Source organism: Lagopus leucura, unplaced genomic scaffold, assembly GCF_019238085.1.
Source record: "Lagopus leucura isolate 7727_CA_CO unplaced genomic scaffold, USGS_WTPT01 Super-Scaffold_100021, whole genome shotgun sequence".
Classification (NCBI taxonomy): Eukaryota; Metazoa; Chordata; class Aves; order Galliformes; family Phasianidae; genus Lagopus; species Lagopus leucura.
The window spans coordinates 1,916,627-1,926,306 of NW_024962274.1; the positions used below are offsets into that span (position 1 = coordinate 1,916,627).

General features: G+C 46.2%; 1 protein-coding gene across 1 annotated transcript; it reads left to right on the forward strand.

The window, feature by feature from the left end:
• Positions 1-2,872: 2,872 nt before the first annotated feature.
• Positions 2,873-9,227, forward strand: CLDN16 (claudin 16). Its single transcript, XM_042878516.1, has 5 exons — positions 2,873-3,016; positions 6,726-6,828; positions 7,086-7,250; positions 8,562-8,753; positions 9,088-9,227. The coding sequence occupies exons 1-5, from the start codon at positions 2,873-2,875 to the stop codon at positions 9,225-9,227; spliced, it is 744 nt and encodes a 247-aa protein (XP_042734450.1).
• The last annotated feature ends 453 nt before the right edge of the window (positions 9,228-9,680 follow it).

The window sequence follows — 9,680 nt, forward strand, 5'->3', positions numbered from 1 at the left end:
CTGCTCTTTCTGAGAAGGAGTTTTTCCTAATATCCAACCTGAACCTCCCCTGGTGCAACTGAAGGCCATTGCCTGTCTTTACATAGCTGTTGCCTGGGAGAAGCGGTCGATTCCCACCTTGTTCCAACCTCCTTCGGGTGGTTGTACAGAGGGAAGGTCATCTGTCACGCTGTGCTGGGAAGGCAGAGTATAAGAAGATTCAGCCTGGATATTAGGAAAAATAACTTCTCAGAAAGAGTGTTTGAACCTGGCACAGGCTTCACAGGGATGTGGTGGAGTCACCATCCCTGGAGATGTTCAAGAATTGTGGAGATGTGGCACTCAGGGGTGTGGTTAGTGGGCAATATTGGTAGTAGGTGGATGGTTGGACTAGATGACTGATGACTGTCTCATGTCACATGCTCTGTAGCAGTCTTACACCAAAGAAAGCTGGAGGATTCTGGCCTGCTCCCCAACAAGACCAGGATGCTCCTACGCCCCAAGCTAGATGCAAATGGCCAGTGTGAAGCCACTTCCCATCCCCAGTGACTCAAAGCCAAAGAAGCAGTGGCATCCTGCTCCAGGAAGGGTCATTCACTTCCTTGCCCTGCAGGAAGGGTGCACACAGGGAGAACATGGAGTTGGGACAGCAGCATGAATCTTTAGGCATGCGGAAAATAAACATAGTATTGCCAGGACTGTAGAGAGATGTAGCAAATCATGGGTGCCATGGGCACCTGAACACCTGCCTTCAGCCTTTCAATGGTATTGCTTCTTGGACATCCAGTGAGCTAAGCTTAGACCAAAAGATTTGAAACACTACTCTGACTATTAGTGTGGTTCTACTATCCTTCTGAGAGCTTTTTCTTTCTGCCTCATGTTTGTGTTGGGAAAAATGCCTGTTCTCTCCAAATTGTGTTTTATTTTTTCTCTCAGAGAGTTTGTATGGGAGTTCAAGACAGTGAGATATATGGAGATGCATGCAGTATTGCATTGGCACAGGCTGCCCAAGGATGTGGTCAGTGGGCATGGTGTTGGGTTGGGTTGACCTTGGTGATCTTAGTGATCTTTTCCAATCTTAAAGATTCTCTGAGTCTTTGATATGTCTGTAGCACGTTTCTTGTCCAATCCAGGCTCTGCTGGATTAACAGCAGTCCTTAACAGCAGGACAAGGGGAAATGGTTTTAAGTTCAGGGAGGGAAGATTTAGGTTGGATGTGAGGGGGAAGTTCTTTGTTATGAGAGTGGTGAGGTGCTGGAACAGGCTGCCCAGAGAAGTTGTGGATGCCCTGTCCCTAGAGGTGTTCAACGCTAGGTTGGATGGGGCCCTAGGCAACCTGGTCTAGTATTAAATGAGGAGGTTGGTGGCCCTGCATGTGGCAGGGGGGGTTGGAGATTCATGATCCTTGAGGTCCGTTCCAACCCTGGCCATTCTGTGGTTCTGTGATTCTGCTGCTTGCAAGCTCTGCTCTTGTCCTCTATAAGGATTCAGTTCTGTTTGTGGGAAGGCTCACTACAGCATCCAGCAGAGAAAGATGAAAAGTTTTGCAGTGGTTAACTTCTAAGGATGGAATTATAAAACACAGATGAGATGAGGTAAAGCAGCACAGAGTCCTGCAGAGCATGGCTTTTCGACGTGGGCATTTTGTTCTTTGTGCAGCATCTCCCAGAAGCACATGCTGAGGACTTCTCTGTAGTGTGACCTGTGAAGAACAGAGTGATCCTGGGATTAGGGCAGAAAGCTGACTCTGGGATTAAAACTGCTCCATGAGGCTACGAGAGGAATTCTATAGGCCACATATATCATTGCAATAATACATTTGTTATTGCTCTTGTATTTGGAAGGCGATCCTGGAGCAGGGAGAGCAAGCTCTGAGCAGCTTTGTAAAAGTACCGCCTGGCTCCATCTGCAGGTGGCAGCTGAGATGACAGCCACGCTCGGTTTGGAGGCAGACTGCGCGCAGCTGAAAGCAGAGCAAGAAGTTGCTCCTCAGCCCTGTGCAGACTTGTCCACTGAAAGTGAATCTCCACTCTTTTATGGCTTCTCTTTCCAAAAGTAAAGATTGTTGAGTCTGTGCTGATTTTGTGCATTTGGACCTTTGGAATAGTCCTGCTCCCCCCTGGTTTTTCTGGAAGATTCCCTGGAGCTTGGATGGAAAAGTTCAGGATTCCCATGTGTGATCTGCAGTGAACAAACTGATGAGCAGGGCGTGAGGAGTTTTGGGTTTGTCTCCACACCTGAGTTAGGATGGTTGCTGGGAGCTGTTGGTGTTGGCTCTGGGGATCCACAGCTGCTGCCTGTTCCCTTCCCTTCCTAGCAACGTTCCTGCATCAGGCTTGGTCATTGGGGCACTGGAGCCCCATAGAGGAACAGAAAGGCCTGGGAATTACACTTGTACACATTATAGTTTCTCAGAGCTCAGGCATGAACAAGTATGGAGGAATAAATGTTAACATATTGCATGCATGTACCCGTGGATGCTCTTGAGTGTGACCGTAGCAGTGCTCAACACTTCTGCACTGAATAACAGCTTTTGATTCTTTTTAGAAATCCCTGCTTTCCCAGTCCCTGCCATCGTACTTTTCATTTTTTCCCCTCAAAGGCCCAGGACTCCAGTTAGCTGTGTGCCACTCCTGCTCAGCCCTATCTTCTCCAGCCAGGCATGACCAGCTCCAGCCATGTGGGGCTGATTGGTGGCAGCAGCTCTGAGCTCCCTCCTCCCATGCTTACTGTAGTCCAGCATCGCTCTGGCAGCCATTCTCCACATGTGACATCTACAGAAGGCAGGAATTCCTTCTGCTCATGGCCACCGGAACAAATAGAGGCAATCTGGGATGCTGAGGGTCTGCCTTTTGCCCAGCTTTAAGAACAAGACGTTGGCACTGCTTTTGCCATGCCGCTGGATGTACCAACACCTGCTGGGATGAGGTTTTTCCTCCAGTATGCTGGCTGTTTTTTTGCTTTTTTCTCTACTGGCTTTTTGATAGCATCTACCTGGACAGACTGCTGGATGGTGAACGCTGACGATTCCCTGGAGGTAAGATCTTTTGGAGAACCTGATCTCCAAATCAGATGTGTCCTAGAGAGAGTTTGGTTTCTGGCATCATTGCTTCGCTTTCATCTACATTTCCACTGTCATGCAGGATGAAAGTGGATGAAAATGAGATGAATGGCTCTGGCAAGAGCTGGGGGACAGGGGTATTTTGTGTAATTCTTTCTGCTGGATTCCACTCTCAGGAAAAGTTTAGAAGCTTCAGATTTAAGTGTGCATGAACTAGAGTGTGTTACCGTGCAGCTCCAGCCTGCAATGGGTTTTTTGGAGATGTTTCTAATTTTGTAGGCCAGACTTCTTGGTGATAAAGTCCAACATGTGCACAGTCATTTTTCTTAACAGCCACTGAGCTATAGAGCTAGCAGAAGCCTATGGGGTACATAGGGACTGCTGTCAGATCCAGCTCCCAAAACTATTTTCTTGAACTTGTGCAGACATTAGCACTTTCATGTTAAGAAAAACAGCATAATCCCACTGGTGTGACTGGGATATCACTCTTTGCTTATCGTCCTAATCTGGAACATGTTTTAGATTCATTTCAGGAAGCTGTGAGTCACCTGGATTAAGCTGAGGATGCTGGTATGAGCAGAAAAGCCAAATGGGTCACAGATTAGAGTAACAGAATCATAGGATCAGTAAGGTTGGAAAAGGCCACTTGAGATCATCTAGTCCAACCGTCAACCCATCATTGATCCATAATTTCTAAGCAAAATGGAGGAGGAAAACCCAACTCCTAAGTGAGTCCAGAAAAGAATCGATCCCGGTATCCTGAGGCCATGTAACCTTGTCTTCTTGTCAGGAGGCACCTGTGCTGGGCTGTCCCTAAGCATCCCATTAACACCCTGTGTGGTTATTAGCAGGCACCACTCTCACATTCCTGCTCTGAGTGTGAATACTAAATAATAGAGCAAAATGCCCCCAGCCTTAATACCTGACTGAATGAGCTCCCTAATGGCCCTAATGACTCACTGCTTCTAGGAATATGGGAATGCAGGGAAACCACTCATGGCCAGAAAGGTCTGCAGTATAAAACTGCTGGTTTCAGCTAGGCAAGTTTTGACTTCAGGAGAAATCACAGAATTGTGAAATCACTGAGGTTGGAAAGGACCACTAAGATCATCAGGTCCTGCTGTCAACCCATCACACCATCCCCACTGACCTGCATCCCTCAGTGCCCCATCTCTGTGGTTCTTGAACACCTCCAGTGATGGTGATTCCACCACCTCCTTGGGTAGCCTGTGCCAATGCCTCACTGCTCTTTCTGAGAAGGAGTTTTTCTTAAGAAAGGACCTTTGTTCTTCATTATGGAAATCCCTTGGCCTCCAGCAGCTCATCTCTGCTGCAGGACTCAGGATCCAGCAAGATGCTGCAGCACAGAGCAGGGCTCATGCTCGTGCAACTGTGAGCAAGGCTGGGGCAGGATTTGCAGTGGTTTTTGCTGGTAAAAGCCATAAACTGCTTCCTAACAAGCACTGTTGTGTCAACTCAGTCACTTCCTGTTGTAGCTGGATTAAAAAAATCCCCACCACTGTTAAGCACTGCCCGGTTCACTCCTGTGCTCGGCAGTCACTGTGTTGGCACCTTCTACAGTGCTGTAGCACCATGTGCTTTCCCCAGGTTGGTGAGCCTGTGATTGTTCTTTCATTTTTTATTTTTGTATTAGAATTATTTTAGTAGCAATTATACATTACGCATAGGATATGATTATATGTATTGCAGTCATTACGCAGTTGATGTTTTACATGCGTACTTGTGCTAGGAAAAGCAGGTCGTGGCTATATGTTTCACAATCAGAGCTGGAGATGGGAGTTTGGGATGAGATGTGCAGCTCCTTGGGGAGCCCTTGGCTGGGCAGATTTGCTATGGGAGGAAGGAAAAATCAGAAATTAGTGCTTGGGTTTGCCCATGTTCAGTGCTAGCAAGAGTAGGTAACAGCTGAAACATCCCAAGAAACAGAGAACATTCATCAAGTTTTTCCCAGTCTGGAGAAGGGGTTGATTCATAAGTCAGATCATTGAACATAGATTTTGTATCTCAAAGACCTGCTTCTGTTTTACGTGAAAGCTAACGAAGCCTGGAATGCTGTTAGTCTCTTTATAAATAATATTGATGAGGATGCTGCTTGTAAGACTTAAAAAACAATACTAATGTGAGCAAGTGAGGAAGTACATGAGAGTAGCAGCTGAATACAGAATAGTGTGAATAAACCCACAGAGATTTAGGTTGAATATGAAATGAAATAAACACAAGCGGAACAAAATGCAATTTAATAAAAATATGTTAATTTCAAGTGAAAACTAACATCTATGCAAATTTTTTACATGAAACTCTTCCCTTGAAAAATAACAGCCAATGAAACCGTATCTTTTTCCTGCATGACTCCTCATTTTTGTGATATTTTTCATTTGACTTGCCCCTAGCATTCTCAGAACTTGCAAGTAGTTTTCATCTTCACAAAACAAAATATATGGATTGTTTTCACTGAAACTTGGGCAATAACTTTTTTTACCTGTCTGAAATAGTGAGTCATTTTTAGACATCTGTAATCCACCATTCAGTATCACAGAGAGCGTTACAATTTGGCTTGTACAATGTGTTATGGAGACAATGCTGTGGTTTACTTCAGGCTTCAGTACATCCCGAGTTAAACTTCATTAAGTGTCTGGTGTGCATTATTATCTGCTTTGTGATTTACAAAGCATAAGAAAAAGAAATTTCTTGCATCATTCAAACCAGTACAGCTGTATCCCCTGTATAGACCCATTCCCCAAGTACTGTTTCCAGTGGGGTGCCCCTGGCAGCAGCAGGGCAGACTGGAGCCCCAAGCTGCCCCCACATTATCCTCACTCCTCCTGTGAGCAATCCTAGAAGTGTTTCACAGGTGCTGATTGCTATATTTGCATGGGTAATGAAAACACCTCCCGTGTTAAAGTGATTTATGGAAGGCTGGGCCAGGAACGCTATCTAAGGCTTCAGAAGGATGGAAACAATGAGCCATGATGCGACTGCAAGCTGTACAAAGCCTGGATGTCTCGACGATGAGTGTGATTCGTCCCACAGCTGGCAGTGTGCAGCAGGAGCCCCGGGGCCAGGACCAGCACTGGCTGCCCTTGCTCTTCCAGCTGGTGTTTATGGCTGAGTCATTTGGGGCAGCCCTTGAGAAGCGTCTGGGAAGGGGCTCACACCTCCACTCTGCACAGAACACTCCCTTATCCTGATGGGGCCACCTCCTCCTGGTACGAGGCTGGTCCCTATGAGTCATGGGCGGCTCCATCCTCTGAGCCTTCTCTGCAGGGAGCTGGTTGGAAGGGAGTGGAATGGCAGATTCACGGGTCGTCCGGTCCACGGCCCTGCCCAGCTCAGCCTGGACAAGTAACTGGCAAGGGCTGAGCAAACCTCCTCTTAGGTATCTCCAACCAGCCACCCCTACATCTTCCCAGCATTTTTCCTCAGAATTTGTATCCTCCCCAATAGGATTTTTTTTTAAATCTCATCTGAATCTCTTTCATTCCAATATAAAACCAAGAGCAGAAATAGAAAACACTGCCTTTTCTCTCCATCCTTCTCCTTTTCTTAGTACTTCCTACCAAATAACTCCAATTAGCCATCAAAACAGATGAACCAGGACATTTACTGAATCCAGATTGGTGGATATACTAACCTAGGGTCGTTTTTCTCTCTCCTTGACCCATAGGTGAGTACAAAATGCCGTGGTCTGTGGTGGGAATGTGTCACAAATGTTTTTGATGGGATCCAAACATGTGATGAGTACGACTCCATCTTCGCTGAGCACCCTGGTATGTAAGAGGGAAAGATGTTTCCATGAGAGCTGGGGACACCTGAGCATAGGACAGGGATCAAAAAGGGCATTTCTTCTATTCAGTCACAGATAATTTGATGCACTTATATACTGTGGCCGTATTTCTCTCAGTGAGGCATTAGTCCCAGGGAAAGCTGGAGGAAGCTTCACCCCAGGAAAAGGTATTCCCACAGGACCTGACCCAATTACCCACCCACATGTCCATTCCTCATTTGTTCTACTTCTGTTCTGCAGTGAAGCTGGTGCTGACCCGAGCCATGATGATCACAGCAGACATACTGGCAGGATTTGGATTTCTCTTCCTTGTCCTGGGTCTGGACTGTGTGAAATTCCTTCCAGATGAGCCACTTATCAAGCTGCGCATCTGCCTGGTGTCTGGAGTTACCTTGCTCATTGCAGGTATTCTTGGACCGTTCCCCACTTTGCAGGCATCCTTCAGGAAAAAGGAGGTTTAATACCTTCCCTTATTTTGGAGACACAAGCTGGTGATTTTCTAGAGGGCAAACACCAAGGAAGGATGTTTATTTGCTGTGTTTGTGCAGTGTAGCTTCTAGGACTCTCTGCCTGCCCCTAGCAACAAATAGTTGAGTCTATCTTTTTCTATCTCACTTATTGGATAGATTCCTTGGTTGCTGAGGTGACTGACTTCCACTTACTGTTGATTTACTGTGAGGAAGTCAGCGTTGTTGAACAGGGCAAAGAGGCAGAACTGCCAGAGCACTAGAAATGCCCTGGCACCCTGATTCAGTTCCTGGCTCAGCCACAGACTGTGTGGCCTTGGGCAAGTCACTTAGCCCAAAATCTTTTCAGCTCATTTGTAACAAAAGGGTAATAACACAGCTCTCCTTCTCAGGTGATAAATACTTTACTGACTGAGATGCTTTGCTATTACAGCCAGTGGAAGAGTTTTAAATACAAAAATAGACTGCCAACAGGTTCTGAGTCATTTCATTTGACTTTATGACAATACTGAGCATCTAACTCCGCTTCAGTGTATGTAGATGTAACACGAAACTCACTGCAGCTACTGGGTGCACATGTGAAGTACTAAGACAGGTCCTTTTAAACACCCGCCGTGTTTAAACACGCCTCACAAAATCAATCTGAAAAATGTTGTCAAAGTTCAGAAAGTCAAAAGAGATTTGAAAATTAATATCTCAAAGCAACTTTACAACAAGAAGCTGAAATTTTTGCCATCTAATGCAGAAATCTGTGTGAGTCATTGAATCATGATGTCATGATTGATGTTGGGAAAGACCATTAAGATCATCAAGGCTAACCATCAACCCATCACACCATGCCCACTAACCCACATCCCTCAGTGCCACATCTCTATGGTTCTTGAACACCTCCAGGGATGGTGACTCCACCACCTCCCTGGGCAACCTGTACTAATATCTCACTACTCTTTTTCAGTAGAAATTTTTCCAAATATCTTACTAATATTCTATAAAAATGCTACAAACTGGAGCTGTGGGTATGAGATATAGCCCTTGTCTGGGAGGGCTCAAGACAACATCATCAGGGGCCAGGGTGAACAGCCAAATAGAGCTGGGACAGAGCAGGGGCCAAAACTTGATGTCCAAGGAGGTTCTTCCCATCCTGAAGTCTGATCCAGGAGACTGAAGGCTACAGCTCAGGATTTTGTACTTGTGGTCTCCTCATGATTACTGTGGCAGCTCTGTGTGGCACCTCCCTCCTGTCCTGCAGGTCTCCCAGGCATCACGGGATCAGTGTGGTATGCCATTGATGTCTACGTGGAGCGCACCTCTTTGGTCTTCCACAACGTCTTTCTGGGCATCCAGTACAAGTTTGGCTGGTCGTGCTGGCTCGGCATGGCGGGATCACTGGGCTGCTTCTTATCTGGGTCCCTGCTCACCTGCTGCATGTACCTCTTCAGAGGTGAGGAGCACGGGCAGGTCTGAAACACAGTGAAGGGACAGAGACATTGCTCAGGACCTGCTGCAGGCCCATAGAGTCCGGAATGTCCTTCAAGGACATCCTTCAGGATAGTTGCTCATCCTTCATTGCAACATCTTCAGCTGTAAAATGGGAATAGTGTTATTTCAGCAGCACTATATAGCACATCAAGGGTTTTGGGTGGGAGCTGAGGTGCAAATATGGCATAAAATGTTATTATTTCATATACTGGAGTGCTTCTTTCTCTGTATTTTGAGGGTTTACAGTCTGAGAACCTCTGCACACTTGTGAGTAGATCTCATTTCTCTCCTCACAGAGACCAGCTCTGGAAGGCTCCACTCTGCATACTCCTTGAGGAAAGGCTATTCCTCTGCTGGGACAATTGTAACTAACGTGCACTTGCCGTCCTCACAAACAGCAACTGCCAAAATGTATGCCATGGACACAAGAGTGTGAGAAGGAGGCAGAGACATCAGAAGGAGCTCCACTCCAGTGGACTGTGCAGATACTTGAGCTCCTGCAGTTGTGGTATAGATGCAAAGCTGAATTTTGAGGTGTGTTGTATGCTGTGCTGTTTGCATTATGACAGCTTAAAAAAAAAAAAAATCCTTCAAAAAAAATAACCTCCAAGAAGATCTTGCTTTAGGGATTCCTGATGTCTTCAGTACTGAGGCTGCTTGCATAAGCACAGACTGGAATCACCAACACAGACTCTTCCAGCCTTTGGCTCATCACTATCAGCGTGAGTGAAATAAATCAGCTGCTCCCACGTCAGCCACCAGCTCTCAGCATAAAGAACCTCAAACTGGAAGTTGGATCCTAATAGATGGAAGCACGAGTTAGGTGTGAAGTGATGAATTCTTGGATTACACCAAGAAGGCACAGAGAGATCTGGACATGATGGGCATT